At 41.6% G+C, this 19,954-nt stretch overlaps 1 protein-coding gene across 7 annotated transcripts in view; it reads right to left on the minus strand.

Moving 5' to 3' along the window:
- LOC306809084 (uncharacterized protein) overlaps window positions 1-19,954 on the minus strand; it is a 233,254-nt gene that overhangs the window by 173,355 nt on the left and 39,945 nt on the right. For all 7 annotated transcript variants that reach the window (XR_013776161.1, XR_013776162.1, XR_013776163.1 and 4 more), the window contains exon 2: window positions 2,575-2,663. Coding sequence is in view for 3 of the 7 variants with exons in the window: in XM_079320220.1 (XP_079176346.1) it covers window positions 2,575-2,663 (89 nt within the window). In the remaining 4 variants the exon portion in view is untranslated. The remainder of the gene's footprint in view (window positions 1-2,574; window positions 2,664-19,954) is intronic.

Raw genomic sequence — 19,954 nt, forward strand, 5'->3', positions numbered from 1 at the left:
CTCCTTCCTGCTCTCAAGTACTCTTACTATTGCCTTTTTAAAATCTCAGTGCATCAAAACTCCTCCAGTGAGGCATGGTTGCATGGGAGGCTGAAGTAGTGCAGCTCATTCTAGCCCTCGATGGTTAAGGTTTCCTGCCACGTTCCTTGGTTTCCCGTTCCCAATGTGGGTTACCCACGAGCCCCAGTCCCTCATCAATGTCTCATTCTAGGTGAACCACGGCCACAGCCCCCCTGCTGTGTCCTTTTCTCAAGCATGTTCAAGCATGCAGGTTTGTTGACTCCTCCAGGCAAACAGGTGCCCACAGCTTTGCATGAGTGATGGGCGGTTCAGGGAGGGGGGCTGGCAGCAGTGCAGTGCTGGGCAGCTTCCTCCAGCCTGGGGACACTCACCTCCAGGCTCCTAGGACAACTGGGGGTCAATACCTGCAGGCAGGTCCCTGGGTTTGGTTTTGTCTTTCCTTCCCTCTGTTCCCAGTGCTGCTCCACAAACAAGCACAGTGTGCTGCTGGTCTCAGGCTGCACAGGCAGGATTTTGTGACATTTGCACAGGTATCCCTGGGGGGAGCTACATCCAGCTCACCCCCATCACTGATGGAGCCCTGATCTGCTCAGCTGCTCAGAACTGCTCTTCTTATCAGCCCTGATACTTCTGAAGTTAGGCTTTCTTACTTCACATTTCAGTTTCATTGCTTCACTGCTGAACAGAACTTACATATGCAGTTAAGTACTTTCCCCTGCTTAATCAAAGCCTGTGTACTTGTATGCAAACACACTAATTGCAGGCAAAATTGCTCTTATGTAAGCCACTACCTGATGTTTTTCACGGAGTTGGAAATGCACAACAAAGACCTTTGCACCCATTAAACATTTTAGGAAAAGATTTTCACTTTAGGTGAGGAAATGTGTCATGAGGAATTTGAGTGCATTATCATCAATATCATCAGAAGAGAAGAATAATTTATTCCTGACAGTTGTCTTTTACAGCATGTCATTAGAATGATCCCTTTATAGCACCCATTCATATACATGACATCTTAAGTCATACCAATCCATCTTCCTCAGCAGATAAAAGACTACCATCTTTCTAATATCTCATTTTTTTTCATTTGAAAGCCTGAGTCAAAAATCATTTCACAAGCATTAACAAGTCCAGTCTACCAATTTCCTGGAATCCTCAAGCACTTTCTACACCCATCCCTTCTTCCTTCCTTTCTGCCCCCACCCTGATCTTGTAAAAGAAAAGTACAAGAATGCAAGAATGAAGGACTAAGTGAAACAGATCATTTTTACCAACCCAGATTACAGATTACTGATAAACATACGATTTTGCCATCAAGAAGCCTGTCTAACCAGATGGAATATACACCTCAGCTGTTGGGTTTTCAAAGACACCCCCCAGAAAAATGATCTCTGAGTTGGACAAGGCTAACAGCCCATATGAGGACAGCTGTCTCTCTGAGATGCTTGGAATAGACAACAAACCAGGTGCTATGTAAAATTCTCATAATAGTTAACATCTGACCTCGAGTTGTCCTCAGTCCTGTCTTAGATCCCAACAGTCCATTTGATCATATCTCTCACTAGAGGCAAAATATCTCTCACTAGAGAGACAAATATGTACACCACACTTCATGCTTTCCTCCCTTAAAGCTGTCAGGGAAACTGAGGTAACTTCTACACATATTCACATAACATGGAACCATCATCCTGCAGCCAATCAGCTTGTTCTAAATTCATCTCCTTTTACATTTTTGGGGTAAATCTCAGTCAACAAATATGTTTCCTCCCCTCTCCAAGTAAATATTTTTCCATATGTAGGTTCTTGGTTTCACACCTACCTTCTTCAAGGACTGTAGCAGGGTGACTTTTTATTCCATAAACTGCATTTAGATGGGTAAGGTCCAATCTAACATCCACTCACAGTAATGGTGTGATACTAAATCAGACTCTCAGAATGTGTTCCCTTCATACACAGATTATTTCACAGGGTAACTGTATTCAGTCTATGGAAAGGCTTCATGTACTCACTCACAAAGTGCTTCTTTACATATCCTAAGGCTTAGGTGCCCAGTCTCATACCAATTGTTTGCATTGCTAGCACTTGATGTCAATATGCTGTCATTGAAGAAATATGGTATTATGATAGGGTTTTTAGCACAAAGATTACTTATCAATGGAGGACAAAAATTAAAGCAAGAGTAGAATTCAAGCTCTTGTAATATAATTAGCACAGCATAATAGATAAGAGTTTTAATATATAAATTACTTCCTTGATTGTGGAGGGAAACATTACCGTTTTCTGCTGCAATATTAAAGAACTGAAGTTTATTCCTCATGTAGCTGAAGGTATCCCTCATAGTGAAGTCAGTACCATCCAGAAAAGAGACAAAAAAGTAAAACCTGGACACTTCTGTAAAGGCAAACCATCAGACTGGTAGGTTTTTCAATGACAGATAATGAAATGCACATTTATTTCTCATTACTTCCTGCTCCAATAGGAAAATGGCAGTGCAAGCCACAATCCTCTCTGTCAGAACATACAAACAATAAAAAAAATATATGCAGAACTCACCTCACTGTGTCTAGTACATGGCATTGAATCTGAACTTTCAGTCATCTCAAAAGCAATCCTCTCCCTGAATTCACAGGAAAATCTTCTCCCTGTATTTTGTGCACATAGAAGTCAGATTTACTGGTAGGCCATCGTATATATTTCTGAAGTCCATGGTCTAGTGATTTTGATTGTAAGTATTTAATATTATGTAGAATTCTTTGGACTTATATGGAACAAAAGATATTTTCTCCTAATTTTTAATGCTTGCACGTAATGGTGTTGCATGTTGGAAATGTCCATTTTTCATGCTGGATAACGTAAGGGAGTGAGGCTGATAAATGGACAGAATCAGGACATATAGGATTCAGGACAACTGCAAGTTACCCAACACATAATAATTCTGGATTTCTATCAAAATACACAATAAAAGATTGACAGCTCATCACAAGAAGAGACATTTTCTCTTTTTGCTCACATCAGTAGCAAGTAAATACATCTGTTTGATCAAATCTTTGTCCACGTAATGCACAGAGTACAGTTTGCTGCTAAAGCTGAAGTATGTCTGAAAAGGTAAAAATACAATCCTTTGACTACTCAAGGACTCTGGGTACTTATATATTTTTAAAAGAAGATCCTACCTGTTACCCTCCCTATTTCAGCCAAAATCCACTTTGAATAGATACATTTTCCAGTCTGCATGCTCTCTAGGTTTAATGGATGCTTTGGTTGGGACTCAGTTGTAACTGGAACACAGGGCTGTGGTTGTGGCAGGAATCTCTGCTCCTGCTGTACTCAGTGACCTCTTCAGAGGGACTCAGCTCACTGCCCCATGGGCTTCTACCCTGCAGAAGCCTGAATCACTCCTGGCCTATCAATCCACCCTGTTGCCTTTATGCTGGCCATGCCAACTAGCATTAAATATTTTCTTTCATAATCTGAAAACTAAATCTCGCTACACATGGTCAAGCAAATTCTCCACCTTCTTTTCTAAAACCCAGCAAACAATAATGCTGACATTCCCACTTACACACACCCACACATTTCCAAATTTCAGTTTGAAGTGAAATAAAAGAAGTTTTAACAGCCTTTTTTTTCAGTGTTACAGAAACACAGAATCACAGAATTGCTGAGGTAGGAAGGGACCTCTTGGGGTTATCTTGTCCAATCTTCTCTGCTCAAGCAGGGCCACCCAGGGCTGGCTGCCAAGGAACTTTTCCAGATGACTTTAGATTATCTCCAAGAATACATGGATGGAGAATCAAACACCTTCCTGAGCAATCTGTGTTAGTGCTTGGTCACCCTTGTGGTGAAAAACTTCACGTGCTGTCTGAAGCAGGGAATTTTAATGGGAACTTTTATTGGCAACAAGGTTCCTTGACCATGTATTGGTGAGCAGAACACTGCCATTTGTGGATGAAGATTAACAATTGCTGATTGGTACAGCACTGCTACTCTTGCCCCTTGTGACTTGAAGAATAAAGATCCTTGTACTCATCAATATCCTCACACTGTGAAGAAATTATCTCCATAGATCTTTATAAATCTACGAAGAGAATTGAGCAAACCACAGGAAAGACTAATGTCTGTAGCATAAAAGCAGAACTGGCTTATGCAACCAGCTTCATGTGTATTTTAGTACTATTTCTTTTAGGCACACCAGCCAATAGATTAAACCTGAACTTGAAAGGTCATTTAACAAAAGTAGGAAATAAATGCTATCTTCTAATGTTCACATTTTTACATAGGAAAAAAAATTATTTTTCAAGATCAAGCTGCTTTATCCAGCTTCTTGCCGGTGGTAGAGGAGCATAGCTATATTCACTTCAGTAAGACCCACCAGATGGTAATAGCATAAAATAACCTGTGTTATTAAGTTGCATAGTTTTCAAATCATATATATATATACACACACACATATGTTTGAATTCTGATACATTCTAAGAAGCTAGAAGGCCATTAATTAAAAAAAAACAAAACAAAACAAAAAACAAAACAAAAAAAAACAAAACAAAAAACCCAACCAATCAAAAAAATCTAATCAAACAAATAAATAAAAAGACCTAAAATAATATACAAAACCAACCTAAAAGCATTCAAAAAGCAATACCTGCTCCTGGTGCTTAGCATGTACCACAACAACTATTCTGGTCAGCCCCAGTTATTTACATTTTGATTGTTTAAGGCCTTTGACTTTTTCCAACCTACATTGATTAGCTTGCAGGGAGAGGGACAGCACAGGCAACATGGCTTCCATTTGATGTACCATTTCACAAAACCCTTATATTAATCAGTGAAAAACATGCCAGAAGAGGAGATGCTGCAATGAATGTTGTACTACATTGCAATAAAAATCTTACTTTCTACACCAAAGTTGCTGCATGTCATGCAAATATACATGCAAAGATGTATATAAATTTTTTTCTCTGGTGAAAAACGATTTACCTTTAATGAGAGAAGGATACACTTGAAAGCTGAGTCATATTTCTCAGCCAAAACAACAATAGAGTACATCTTCAATAGTTTTCATGCTCTTATGTTGTTATTATTAAGCAACTGCCTATGGCCTTATCACATACACCAAGAAAACAAGATGTTTTGCCAGCATATTTCTAATTTGATGGATCATGACTTTTATCTCCCAGCAAGAATTTGATCTTTGCATGTCCTTTTTTTATGGCTACTATTTAAGGCACTGAGCCATGGCAGTATCTTCCATGAACCATTTATAGAATACAAAAAATAGTTTAAAAATTCAAGAGAGGGCACCAGTCATTTTTGCAGTGACTGGGGAGTGTGGCTGAGGGGTATATGACCCATGACACCCATGATGACTGACCCATGACACCCACTTACAACAGGCTTCACTAGTGCTTGACTGTCAGTTTTCTTTTGGCACTCACTGTACTTCAGTGCCACACTTGAAATTTAGCTTTTTTTGGCAGTGAGTTATCTTCATATACTGTTGTAAATATACAAATAAGTGTAAAAGAGAGCCACCTTTACCTTCCCTATTATCCAGTGCCTCTTCACACACCATATGGAGGAAAGGAATGAGCACACAGAGCACTTGTGATCAGAATTTACAGTTTTCTTGGGAGGATGAAGTGGGCCACATTATCCTCCAAACATTCTGTGGACAAGTAGGTACCAACATTTTACATAGTGCCTGCATACCTAAAGCAGCAAGCAACTTCTGCTAAGTACATACCCACCTAGACCCCTGCCATTCCCCACAAGAACTCATCAGGCCCTGCTGACTTCTTGCAAAAACTCAGGTGAGAGCCAGCAGCATTTCTGTGTTGGTCTCAGCAATAAAGTATTTAAGTGGAATCAAATCACTTAAGAGAGAAACAAAGCCTGAAGTCTGCAAAGGCAGCAGCTCCTGTTTCCTGTGTGGTCAGTGCCATTCAAATGCACCAGTAGAAGACTATGATTCTACCATCCCAGAATATTACTCACATCAAAGAACATTGCATGATGACAGCATTAGAACAGATTAATTCAGTGAGATCAAAGCTTAGCAGTCTGTTTCTAACATTGGATGCTTCATGATGAGTGGGCCATGATGACTGAGCAGGCAAAGTATTTAAAAAGCCACACAAGTGCAGAATTATCTTTCCCTCCTCTACCACTGGGGACTCTGTGATTTTTCTGAGGTGGGCCTATAGATGTATCTTTTATTTTTGTAATATTTTTTAAGCTACTTAGATTTTTGGTTTACAGAACATCCTGACAAAAACTTCCAAATTCAGCTTTGAAAAGTCACTGACAGATCATCCACTAATTGATGGCAGCTATCAAAAGCCAAGGAATGCCTGAGCAAGCCACAGTCTTTGGTCTTTGCAAAGTTTTTCAAAGGACACGGTCTCTGATTTTCTTCCTCTACTTTTCAGATTTGAAAATAACATTAACAATGAGCTGCCCTCAGAGGATGCAAATTGTGGTATCTGTCAGCCTCACTCACAGGGATTTGGAGGGAAGTGCTGCCACAATTGTGTCCTGTTGGGATGTACTATGATGTTCTCTAGTCCTATGTCAGGAAGGAGCAAGAGGGAGCTGTTCCACGAGGAAGAGGAAGCTGTGAGCCAAGCATGGTGACAAAGCTGGCAAAGGCAATGGTGTTAGCAGCAAGAGCCATCTCACCACACTGTGTGAGGTAAGATCCCAGAGCAGGCAAGTCCATAATCACAGAATCATATAATACTTTGAGTTGGAATGGATCTTTTAAAAATCAAGTCCTGCTCACCTGCAAACTGATCATGAATATTTCCATGGATGGAGTATCTCTGGGGAATCTGTTCCAGTGTTTTGTCACTCTCATTACAAAAGGCTTCTTCCTTATAGCTAATCTAAATCAACCACCCTTCATTTTAAAAGCATTACCACTTGTCCTATCAGCACGTGGCCATGTAAAACATTCCTCTCCCTTTTTTTTCATAAGTTCTCTTTAGGCACTGGAAGGCTGCTATAAGGTTCCCCTCCAGGCTGAACAACTCTAAATAAGTCATAAGGCATCAGGCCTGAGGTCAAGAAATCATTTCACAAGTCAGGGCCAGGATCTGGGGTGTGAACAGGCACGAGTAACAGGCTGCAACATCTACTGCAGAGTGTCCCAAGCAGGAGCCAATCTCATTCCCAAGCAGCTGGGGGAGGCCTCTACCATGGGAAGCCTTCTTCCAGCTTTCAGTCAAAAAAGGCCCCAAGGCAAAAAAGGCAACAAACATCTCTGTCTGACCAGAGACCTGGCCTTGAGTGCAGAGGGCCAAACTGCTGGGAAGGGTAAGGAATCATGTTCCAGGCTCTGCCACTGCTATTCCAGAGGAAAGGGGGCTTTCCCTGCTGTCTGCATTGCTCCATACATTGCAGTTGCTTCAGTGGAAAATGCTTTACAGCTGGATGACTGACATTACTTCCTTGCTTAAGTCTCTCCTCTCTGATGTGCCCCTTTATTTACTCTTTAAAAGAGCTGTTGAGTGAATTTCAATTTAGATTATTTGAAATAACAAGATTTAAAAAGCAGGTCAGGTAGAGGAAATCACTGTTAGAAGGCCATAGCTGAACCACCAATTTCATCTGCAATATGGATTTATATCCCATCCTCTCAAAACTCCTATTAAAAAAAAAAGCTTCAATCCACAAGAGCTGACATCAGGTCAACAGTAAGACGTCTTCTTAAGAATCACATTGATGGTACAAGTGTGTTTTCAGTGACATTTTAACCAATGAAAAATTCAAGTGTTGCTATAATTCAAAACCTAGCTGAAAGTTACACAAATATCTCAACAATTTTCATCACTTAGAATAGTACTTTGTAAGTTAAGGGCAGATAATTTCAAGAAAAAATATGTGCATCAAAGGTACCTCAAGGAACTGGTAAATGACCTCAAATGACTACTCACAGGATTAAATACTGTATATAGGAGCCAGCAATTTTAACCTCATTGACTGCAGAGTAACCTCAGTTCACTAACTCAATTACTTAAATAATTTGCACAATCATTATTCCTTAATTGCTAGCACAACTTTAATAGCAAAGGTGTAAAACTGTGGAGACATCATTAAAAAATAAAATTGCTAAAGAATATTTACTAGGGTCTCCTCCAGTGCTTTAAATTAATTCTGCCAGAAAATGGAGCTTGGAAGAACACTGACTGTTAAAGCTACGGTCCTTCCAAATGTGTCTGTTACTTTGGAAGAATTTGAGATACAGTCTGTGAAAATGGAGAGTGATTTAACAGACTCTGAATCTGATATAGGGAGGTCAGATTCATGATGGTTTTCTTGGCAGTCTTGCATATAAATTTAAGAGGGATGGGAATGGGTTCTGGATCAGTTTTTCATTTTGATTGATGTGGGTGGTATGGTGGTGGTGTTTGATCATTTAAGAAAGCAGTAGAAAAGTTTGTAGACAAGTAAGTGAACTGTCTTGAACTTGGCACCCACTGAAAATCAGAGGTGGGAGAAAATATCCTGGAAAGAAGAAGACAAGGCAGCAATAGAGACAGCTGCAAGTTGTCAGGGTAAGGATCACTGTTGAGCACAGAAAAACAAAGGGATAGAGGAAGAAGTTCCAGGACATCTCTTGGAAAACTAGCAGGGAATGGAAGGGGAGAGAGAAGGAGAAAGGATTTCTCTGAGGAGACCACTGAAGAAGAAAAATCAGAGTGAAGAAGAGAAGCAGTACCACAGTCACAGCTGAAAGCAGCAGAGGAGTCAAGCAGACCCTTTCTTTCCTCATAGTGCTGAAAAAAACTGTCATGTAATTGGAAGTCAGATGCCAATGTTGAGCTTAGGTGCATAAGGAGACCTTGGGAATATTTTAAATAGAACAGACTGTGACACCAGACTTGCTTCAGATTTAGTGCAAGAACGAAGTTTGTATGAATTGGTTCATTACAAGACTTTCATATGTTGTTTTCCCCCTGCTTTCTACAGCTGTATGGTAGCAATAAAACTGTCCCCATTAGATCTATTCATTCCACAACAATAATACATACAGTCCAACAAAGGAATATGAATGAGCCACAAAATAATGAACTTGTAAAATCTATGGAGGAAAGAAGTCCATTTTTTTTTAACCTGCTGAGAAATAGACTACAGAAGCATTTAAGCAATTATCTGTATACTGTGCCCTTTTCTCAGCATATCTGGAAGCACAGGCTCTTCCCTGACACCTCAGGAGAGAAGCTGCCAAGCATGGCTCTGCCTCTGCTGCTGCAGCTACACCCACTCCTGTACTCTGTGGCAGCATCAGGGAGCAGGAGTCTCCTTTTTCTTCCTGGGAATGTGAATGAATGTCCACCAGTCCTAGAACTGAGAATCCAGACACATTGCTGCCAGTGACTTACCCAGCCTTCATCACCCTGAAACCTGGAGGGAACACAATGAATTCCTCCATAAGGCATCACCACTTTTTTTTGACTGCCACATTTGTGGGGTTCCTTCTTAACACAATGCACTTTGAAAACTGTCATTGTTGTTCCACACCAGATATGTGCACACATATGCAATTTTTACCTCCCTTTCTAGAGATGAAAGTTATCCACCTCTGATGTCCTTCTCTTCTGGGTTTTGGATCCTTAGTGATGTTCCCATACAGGAACTCTGTTTATCTCCCTGTAACTGCCAGTCTGGATTGATTTCCTTTCCTCAGCAAATTCCAGTCACTCCCTCCAGAACAATTTCCAAATCTTCCTGTGATCTCTCTCTGGCCTTTGGTTGCAGTCCAGGCTTCTGGAACCTGACATTGCACTAAGGTCACTTTCTTAACTGTAGGTTTGTGACTCAGTTGGGACAAAAGGAGAAATAATTTTACTTTCTGCTTTCCCCCTTTACTTAACAACGTTCTGTATATATATATAGATAGATTTCTGTCTCTATACCAGCTCCTGAAATGTTTTCATGCTCTTTCACATTTAGCAGTAATATAAAATAGCAGCAGCTCAGTTCAATGCTTTAGCAGTATTTCTATTACTTCCAATGCCTGATCCAGCTATTCTAAAGTTAGCTTGTGGATCTCAGCATTGTGCCTCTGTGTGCCTTTAGACCATAGGCTTCTCAGTGCCTGCTGTGTTTGTACAGTCCAGATCAAAGATCCTCCCTCACCCACTGCAACTCTTCTGAGACCTGCAGTATTGTCTGCAATTAAACTAAATGTGGGGTTTTTCCTGTGTCCCACAGTGTGTGTCAGGCTTAGAAATGTTCATTATAGTGTCCTAGGAGAAAAGTTAAATGTCTCGAGCTCTCTTAAGTTTTGCAGGGTCAGTTTCCAAATCCAGGGAGGCACATGCCCAGCACAGGCACTCAAACAGATGCAACAACCACTGCTCCAAATTTTGGCTTCACTTCATCTCATTACAAAAAGCAGCTCATGTCCTGCTGTGGAGAAGGTGCAGGATTATGCAGGAGGTCAGACTCCATCATTCTGCTGATCACTTCTGTCCTTTACTGTCTAAAAATAAATTTTCAAAGCCCTTCTTAGGTGTAATAGAGGTTTCATAAGAAATCCTTGAGCTGAGATCCATTTCTGGATTCATGCAAACAGCTGAATGGATCCATTTACAAGTAAAGGCTCTGATCCAGCACAGAGATCTATTATTATTCCCTTTAATCACAGTTTTCAAAATTCTAAATGTTGATGCTTCGTTCTGCTCTTTCTGTAATTTCTTTTAAGTGACTTTCACTTAAAGGACAGTTGGCTAACATTCAGCTCTGTACAGGAGCTGGTGGTCACAAAAAGTGCAAAGCAACATTCAAGCAAATTTCCTTGTCTGCATTTCAGTGGGGTTGTTTGCTGTTGCTCATGAACATTTTATTTGCAGCAGCAGCACAGGTGATATTACCAGCTTCTTATATCGTCAAGCTGATAACTCATTCTATGATAGGAAGCCAGTACAAGAAGATTGAAAATGGCAAAAAAAAAAAAAAAAAAAAAAAAAAAAAAGTTCTGGGAAATATCTAATTCCTGAAATTATAGAGGTTGGATCAACTTTTCTCTTTTTTTCTAACCAAAAATCACAAATTACTATTTTCACTTTATTTTTACAGAAGCTGCAGAATATGCTTATGGCAATTTCCACTTAAAAGACTAACCATGATTTTTGAAGACTTGCCCTGCATTAAAATGTTTGGTCCAAGAATTATCTGGTATCTGTGCAACACAATATTACATAAAATTCTTGGATTTTAATAAAATTTGTGGATATGGATCAGTTAATAAACTTTGTTTCACCAACCACCCAGCAGATACCCAACTATGACTGCTTAATGAATGTTTCCCTGAAATGAAATCTGGAACATTTCAAACTACCAGACTGATGGAAAAAATAATTCTCTGTAAGGAAAACCCTGTTGCAGATTCAGTTCCATATAGCCAAAGCTCACTTTATTTCAATTGGCAGAATTTTCACCTTTCAAAATCTTTTCATATAGCATTGTGGCAGACTTTTATGCTCACAGTGACTATTTACTGAACAACATACTAAAATAGGGTGCTGGGAATGCAAGGCCAACTGTTCCCACACAGTCCAGCTTTGGTAAGTGCTGTATCCCATCTAGACCTACAGGTTCTGCAGAGAAAGGCAGGCACAGAGCCCTCCCCAGGGGCAGGCTTGTAATGCTTGAACATCACATTAGGACTAAAAGCTTGCACACTTTGAAGGAAAGTTACACAAATGCAAGTGACCCAACTGCAAATGTTTAGCCCTCTCCCTGCTCCATGGCACAAAGTGCAGAGCTGCATCTGCAATGGGAGCTGCACCTGGTGATGGGAGCTGCACCTGGTGATGGGAGCTGCACCTGCAATAGGAGCTGCACCTGCAATGGGAGCTGCATCTGCAAGGGAAGCTGCAGCTGCAATGGGAGCTGCACCTGGTGATGGAAACTGCACCTAGTGATGGGAGCTGCACCTGCAGTGGGAGCTGCACCTGGTGATGGGAGCTGCACCTGCAGTGGGAGCTGCACCTGCAAGGGAAGCTGCAGCTGCAATGGGAGCTGCACCTGGTGATGGAAACTGCACCTGGTGATGGGAGCTGCACCTGCAGTGGGAGCTGCACCTGGTGATGGGAGCTGCACCTGCAGTGGGAGCTGCACCTGCAAGGGAAGCTGCATCTGCAATGGGAGCTGCACAGTCCATGCCAGCTGCCTCCTGCTGGCCTGACTGCAGGTGACAAGCACATGAGGCCACAAGTCAGGTATCACCTATGCACTGTCTGGAGGGTGTGAAACATGCCTGCAGAAGACTGTGACTGCCATACTTCCATCTTTCTTTTTATGGGAAGGGAGGACTGGAGACTGGGAACAAGCCCCAGTGCTTGAGTTTACATTCCAAACCTGACACAGAAGGATGACAGCCAGCCTTAGCAGGAATCCAAACTGGACCAGCACAGGCTTGCTTTGTAGTCCTGTTGTACAACCCTGAGCTCAAGGCAATAAATCAGCTTCCTTGTTCCCATCTTAACACTTTTATAGCCCCTGATACAGACACTGCCTCATAATATTATCACAAAAATAATATTTGTGATGATGGTGGAGTTGAATCAGCAGTGAGTGCAACTTAGGCACTAGGCTGATGATAAACAGTGCATCTGACTGTGGAGGGGCAGCCACAGCTACAGTAATGAAACACTGGGGACTGTGGTTCCTGTGACAAACAATATGCCACTTCCTTGCTGCTTCCACCAAAGCATTGTATAAAACACTACTGATCAGCTGCATGTAGGTGACATAGCAATTGCCAAATTGCTAATTTATTGGGGTTTGTCAAGGAAACAGCAGCAGTGGCTGTGGAAGAATTATTAGCAGAAGGGAAAATGGATTTTGCTCCATAAATGCCAGGATGTTGTAATCCGTTGGTAATGAGGCAGGTTTAGGCAACTCCACCTTTTTTCCAAAATTATTAGTTAGAACAGTTCAGCTAAGCCAATGGTGTATTTTCTCTTGAGTTCATGAACTGGCTTTTGAAAGAAAAACACACAGACAGGAAAACGGGAAGAAAAGACACAAAGCTGGAGCTAAGTCATCCTAGTTAGGCACTGGCTTTATTTTTATGGCATAAGTGAAAAAATACCAAAAATGACCTTTTCACTAAACAAATACCTTTCAATCTTGTCAGCTTAATATGATTGTGTGTATATCAGCTGCTAGACTGAACTACAAAATGTCATGAACAGCAACTGCACATGAATTCTCTCTAGCACCAATACAGGGGTTGCAGCATCATTTTTGCAAAAGTAACAAAACGAAACAGAGCTAACTGTACCTGCTGAGAAAGGAAGGTAGCACAGGAGAACATCTGCTCTAAGGACAGAGATTTCACAACCTCTCTGGGCAACCTGTGCCAGTGTTTAACCAGCCTTTGAGAAAACGTTTAAGTGGAACTTCCTCTGTTTCAAACTGTGACAATTACCTCTTGTCCTGACACTGGGCACTAGAGTCTGACTCTGTCATCTTACTTCACTCATCCCAACCCAATCAGGTATTTACACCAGCGACTACGAGCCCCTGACTCTTCTCCTGCCTGTACAGCCCCAGCTCTCTCAGGCCCTCCTTACATGAAAAATGCTCCAGTCCTTTAACCTTTGTGGCCTTTCAGTGGACTTGTTTCAGTACATTAATGTCTCTCTTGTGCTGGGGAGCCCAGCACTGCGCCCAGAACTCCAGAAATGTCTCACAAGTGCTGGGTGGAGGGGAGGATCACCATCCTCAGTCTGGTGACACCCTGCCTGCTGCAGTACATGGGCAGAGCCAATCAGGTCCCAGGTGCCAAATGACTTGTCATAGAATGATAGAACCATTTAGATTGGAAAACACCTGCAGGGTGACTGAATCCAATTGTTAATTTTGCACTGCCAAAAATCCTGACCCAAAGTGCCACATCTACACATCTTGTACATAGCACCAGATGTGACTCCACCACATCCCTAGCAACCTCATTCCAACATTTGACAACCTCTTCTTTGAAGAAATCTTTAATTTGTAGAACTTGCTATTCAGTCAACCAGCTAGGAATGTGAAGGTGACATCAGACAGTTTGTTGGGGGAGAACTTTTTCAAATATATTCTGGGACATTATGCTGAGGGATTTATTTTACTCCTATACTTAATCTACCTAATCTTTTGCCATTTTCAGACAACACTAGCAAATTTTTACATAAAATACCTATTCAGCTATTCATGTGGAAGCCATTCTCTAGCCCTTCTCATTGTGCAGAGACTACAGTTGTCAAATGTTCACACATTTTTTTGGCCTGTTTAAGAGACAATCAATCTATAGAACAATTTCAGAAGTCTATGTAGTTTATCTTCACAAGCCTTTTTAGTTTAGCTTCTGGATTGAAACACTTCAAGCATTTCAAACAAGTATCACATGGCTTTCTGCTTTCTGCTTTCTGGAGCCTGCTACAGAAATCATAATAGAAGGCCAATTGCAGAAGAAGTATAGCTAAACACACAAGGAAGACATGATTCATCGAGACTGGGAAAATTCAATGTCTTCTGCAGACAATATTTACTTCTTCCTGATTCACAATCACCTGAGGTATTTCTCCAAGCAGCAGCAAAGTGTCAAAGGCAAGAAGAATTTCAACAGCTCAGCATATGAATAAGAGACACAGCCAACTGAAGCTGTCATAAGGAAGATGAGACAGACAGGTTTGCTCAGGGATTGAACACTATATGCAGCTCAGCAGTGCTGGCTGCAGATGTGCCCTGTGCACACACACACTGGAGAAAGGCAATGAAAGCCCATAAAAATGGATATGAGAGGAACTTTTACAGATGTACTGCAGCATGGAAAGGGTTGTGGAACTATGACCAAAATGAGCCTCCTACTCTGTTCAGAAAAATGGAATTTTGTAGGTGTTTGAAATAACAGATTTGTAGTGGGGGAAAATGCAGACTCTGTATTAATTCATTTTTTAATGAAAAAGCTTGTAAGACCCTGACTAACAATTAAATCATCAGGTCAAAGGTACACCTAACTGAACAGGAGAGAAATTGAGATGCTATTCTTGTTGAGTCAAAGTGGAAAGAGGATATTAATTGAGATCAATTGAAAAGCTAACTGAAAGTATTTCAACACACCTGGCAGAAGAGCTAGAGGCTTTAATGCAGGAGTCTGGGAAGAGTGAGAATGTCGCCAAAGGGCTCAACATCCACAGCTGCAACTTCTGCTGTGTTAAAACATCCAAAGTAAGGCTGAAACCTGGCTTCTGAATTGATTTAGGTGGTTTCAAGAGGTTTGATCATATGTTTGCTACTTATAAGAAAGGAGCCAGAGTAAACACATTTCTAAACTAAAATCTCTATAACTATAAAAAGCCAAGACAGATCATTTCTAAATATGCATTTTAAGTATCAAGTAGATACTTGATAGTAGATACTCACACAAGAAAGGAGTTCAACTATTGATTTACACAACAAATCTTTGTTCTGGGCAAAAGGACAAAATCCTTGCTATTTTGCACCAAATGACCCTTGGAGCATATGAACTAGCTTCATTTTTCTTTGCAAGTCTCTCAATACCTTGTATTTCATGGGTGATGGATAGCTGTCTATATTTCACAGGAAGAGCTGCCATGCAGGAAGGCATTTTTCAGACAAGAATCACAGAATAGCTGTTTGCAATAATGGTTTACAGCACACTTGGAGCACATATGAAATCCCTTCAGAACTAAAGATGATCTTTATAAAACAGATAAAACCAGAACTGGATTCTGGGGACAATCACACATTCGTTCCATGTGTTTGTGGAAGAATTATAAATCAGGCAAAGATCTGCCCAACAGTGTAACCCACTTGCCAGCAGAGTTATCTGAAACATTCAAGTCTCTGGCAGCAATTTTAACTAAAGAATCCACTGTAATTAACTCATTAGCAGTTGTTCCAATGAGTTTAGCACTGTAAGCCTCTGAGGCTCCAGAAAGCTGGATATTTCAGAGGCTGTAAATTTTGCTAGAATATGGCAGATGTTTGCACAAGGCTTTCCCCAGCAAACAGAAGGGAGTTCAACCATCTTCCACTTTGTGGGAAAATGTAACCATTGTGGCAACCCTTCCTGGCAGAACACATCCTACGGTGCTTTTCCATGGCTGCTCAGGCTAATAGCAAGGCCAGCAATAAACACACATCTTTTTATGCTTAACAGTCAGGTCTTTCTTTACTTTTGGGGCTAAAACAAAACCTCCTACAGCTACAGCTCCATTAGGGACTACAGCAGCTGGCAGTACTGTGTGCAGCAAAGAACAATAGATGTATAACACACAAAGGTCATTTTTGTGATGGAGTGGGACCTGCTCTAACAAGTTATGAATATGTAAGGGAAAATGGAGTTTGACAGGTGTTTTCTGTTCTCCAGGCTGAAGTCCTGCACAATGTGGAAAACTCTTCCCTTTACTGGGTCTTGCAAAAGATACTGAAACCCACTACAGCATCACACTGAGCCCCATGTCAGCCAATGCTGCTCCTTGACCAGGAGTGCATGATCCTTAGCTGCCTTGCAAATCATCCCAGGCAGGAGCACCTTACCCAAGTTCCACATTGCACAGCTTCGGGCACTGAGCCAGCACAGGCCACTGGGGAGCCAACTATGCAGCCACCAAGTGTACCCTCACTTAGATCTTCCCCAAATTCTCTGTACATGCCTTGCACAAGCCCAGAATGCTGGCTAGACAGCAGTAATCCCAGTGTGCAGGTAGGACCAGAGGGTCTTACCAATCTAGGCAGCCCTCAGCATCCTCTGTCCCTTTTCATCTAGGACACAGCTTTCCAGTAAAAACATATTGCAGGGAAAGAAGGAGAAAAGCCACTCCACACCAGGACAGCTATGCTTTCCACACTTACCTGTTCAGAATTCATTCTTGCCAGTATGCCCAAGGATAACACATGCAATCTTGGCCTTCCCTAGGCTGGACCCCTTGAAGATCCCTGTTCCATGAGGTGTATTCTGCTCCAAGTCTTTCTGGCATGTGTGTTTCACCACCAACCCTGTCAACTCTGCTTCTACCAGCTATGCCACAATCCTCCCCATGGAGAAGCAGGGAGTCACAGAGACACTGTGTCATGTATTCCTGTGGGGTTGGCTCACATTCACAATAGAAAAGCCTACCCTGCCCTCAGTTCATATGCCTAGTACAATCCTTTATACTCTAAGGCAGAGGATCTGGACAGACTTGCTGCTTTGAAAATAACAACACGTGTTTCAGAACTTAAGTTGTTTCTTGTATCAGATGCTCAATGCAGAATCATTTGCATTTTATTTTTAAATATTGAGAGAAACATTTTATGAACTGTCATTATTTAGTTTGGCAGATAACATATGTAGCTAGGTCATAGTTTAGTTTCATCACAGTTCGGTGATAGTTAAGCATTTTCTAATAAAAGCTAGAATTTGTAGACACTGACAACATACCAGAACTGCAGGGGGTACAAAAACACAAAAACAGACAATTCTGAAAGATTTCAGTGAAGATCAGAAGAATTTGCAGTCCAGCCTATGCCTTTTCTAGTCTGGGTACAGCTAAAAACAAGCACCCTGGGGTGCTCCTCTACTTCTTTTAGATCTGGACCCTGCTGGCACTATAAGAGAACTGGGGGAGGAAAGGACAGCTCTGTTATGGAGACTGGAATGAACAGGACAGCCCTGGGTGCTGGTCTGACTTTGTTTAGCTCTGCCTGCAGCCAAACTCTGCCTTGCAGTAGTGGTTACACAGCTCCTAGTGCACCAAAAACATGGTTCCTCCAAAGCCATGAGGGGATGTGAGATCTGGGGCCAAACATTCCCAGACAGCATCCAGGACAGCTGACAGCTCAGCCACAGACCAAACACACTTAGGAGAGGCACCAAATCTCTCTCCCCTGATGTGCTGGCAGAGCAGGAGCCCTGTGTGGATGGGCTTGAGCCCTTCAGACAGACAACCTTCCACACTCCTGTGCTGGCACTAGGTGACAGGGCAGACAGGACAGATGGCCCCAGAACTAAGTAAAAAGCAGCAGCAAGTGCCAGGCAAGACAGGACCTCACTTCAGCTCCATCAGTGTAACAGACAGCCCCTTAAGCAGCAATCTCAAACCCTGGTGTGGTTAGTCATCCTCACATCTTTAGCTGATTTTAATATGTAAATAGGGCCTCATCAAATAGGACATTGTTGATGAATAACCTTTGTAGAAGATGTTACCCCCTAAAAACAGCTACAAACCTTTACTACTGCTACTGATGTCCTCTTCAGCACAGACTGTGCACTTGCCACAATCAACTGTTACAAACCTAGTCTTTCTCGGTCTGCTGCATCCCTGTTTTTGGAGGAGGAAAAGACTAAATTTGAAGCTCAATTATTTAAAATAAATTAGTTTCCCCACTTAAGAGTTAGAGATGTGATTTAACAAGTTGGGGACTGACATTTAAAAGTTTAGTGGTGAGTCAGACTGTGCCAAAAGGGTGCAATTGAGAACAGAGAGAAAAGTGAATGTAAACTCTCTGGAGCTTTAATCTTGATTGCAATATTACTGACAAAACTCAGCCCAGAATTGACCCAGATTCATCTTGCCTAGCTTTTTAAACATAGATGTGACACCTTATTTAGAAGCTGTTGTCCTACACACCATCTGTAGTTTATGGAGAAAAATCAAGGCCTCTGGGGGAAATCAGCCTGATCTGAAATCCAGATTTCAACAGCCTGTTAGCAATATTCCCTTCCCTTTTAAAAGAAGTCTCCTGATTGCATCACCCCTTGCATCTGTGAGATGTAGGAGTCAGGCTGCTCATAAAAATCTGCTTTAGACACCAGAACATCTAGAACTTACCCTCTCTACTCAAGCTATCTACTTCCTAGCTGGCTGTCTTGCTTGCTCAGTCACTGTCCAGCAATGACCACTGAGAACTGCTGTGGTGTAGGGGCACACCCCAGCAGGTCCATTGTGCACACTCAGCAGGTGTTGCTCACACCCCCCTGCTGTGTGAAAGCACAGAGTTTACACAGCCATCTGGAACACATCTCCAGCTGATTCTGAGCACCCACAGGCACAGGACTCCAGGTGAAGCCTCATAGCCTTTAGCAGCTGCCAGTTTGCAGTGGCCCCCTTGGCCACCAGGGCCAGCAGGACCCACACTCCTCTTTCAAAGGGTTGCCCTGCCCTATACTGGTATTTGGGGTTATCCTGCCCCTGCTGTTGGTCATTTTGGCCAGACTGCTGGGGTGCTTCTGCATAGCACCCCTGTTCTCCAGCCTATCAACCTCATGTCATACAGGGAGGGCTCTGCTTCCCTTTACAATCCTCCAATATATTCTTCCAGGTATTTCAAAAGGTAAAAGCATCCCATCTTTGTTTTCTTTTGCCTCTCTTTGAATCCCCCCATACATGGGGGATCATTTCAAAGTGAAATAAGAAACAATGTGTGAGAGGCCAATTATATGAGACTGCATTAATGAAGCTCAGGAGAAGGAATTGAATGGGAAAATTTTCACTTTCTTGTGTTTTAAGTGCACACAGACAATACAAGATTCCTATTTGCCTTAAAAGTACATAAATTTTTACTGGATTTATTTGCTGGAAACAAAGCAAAATGTTCAGTATCATAGCAGTGAAAGGGGTCTGCAAGTTCTATAGATCAATAAAATCAAAATGCAGTTTCAAATCAACCAAATATAAAATAACTTCTCTGAAGGCAAAGAACCAGAACAGTCTACAAGGTTGATGGACCACTGAAGAAAAAAATCAAGAGTTCTTTCAGTAAAGTTCTTCAATATGTTGAGGTGTAATAAACTGGTATTTAAAATTACCTTTGAATTTAAAAGTACCATTGTACTATGCTTAGCCTGGAAATCAAGAGACCATACCACTAATATAACTAAATAAATAAATAAATTGATTGTGCTATCAAAACACTGTGATCATTTTGCTTT

Source organism: Erithacus rubecula, assembly GCF_903797595.1.
Source record: "Erithacus rubecula genome assembly, chromosome: 1".
In the NCBI taxonomy this organism is placed as follows: domain Eukaryota; kingdom Metazoa; phylum Chordata; class Aves; order Passeriformes; family Muscicapidae; genus Erithacus; species Erithacus rubecula.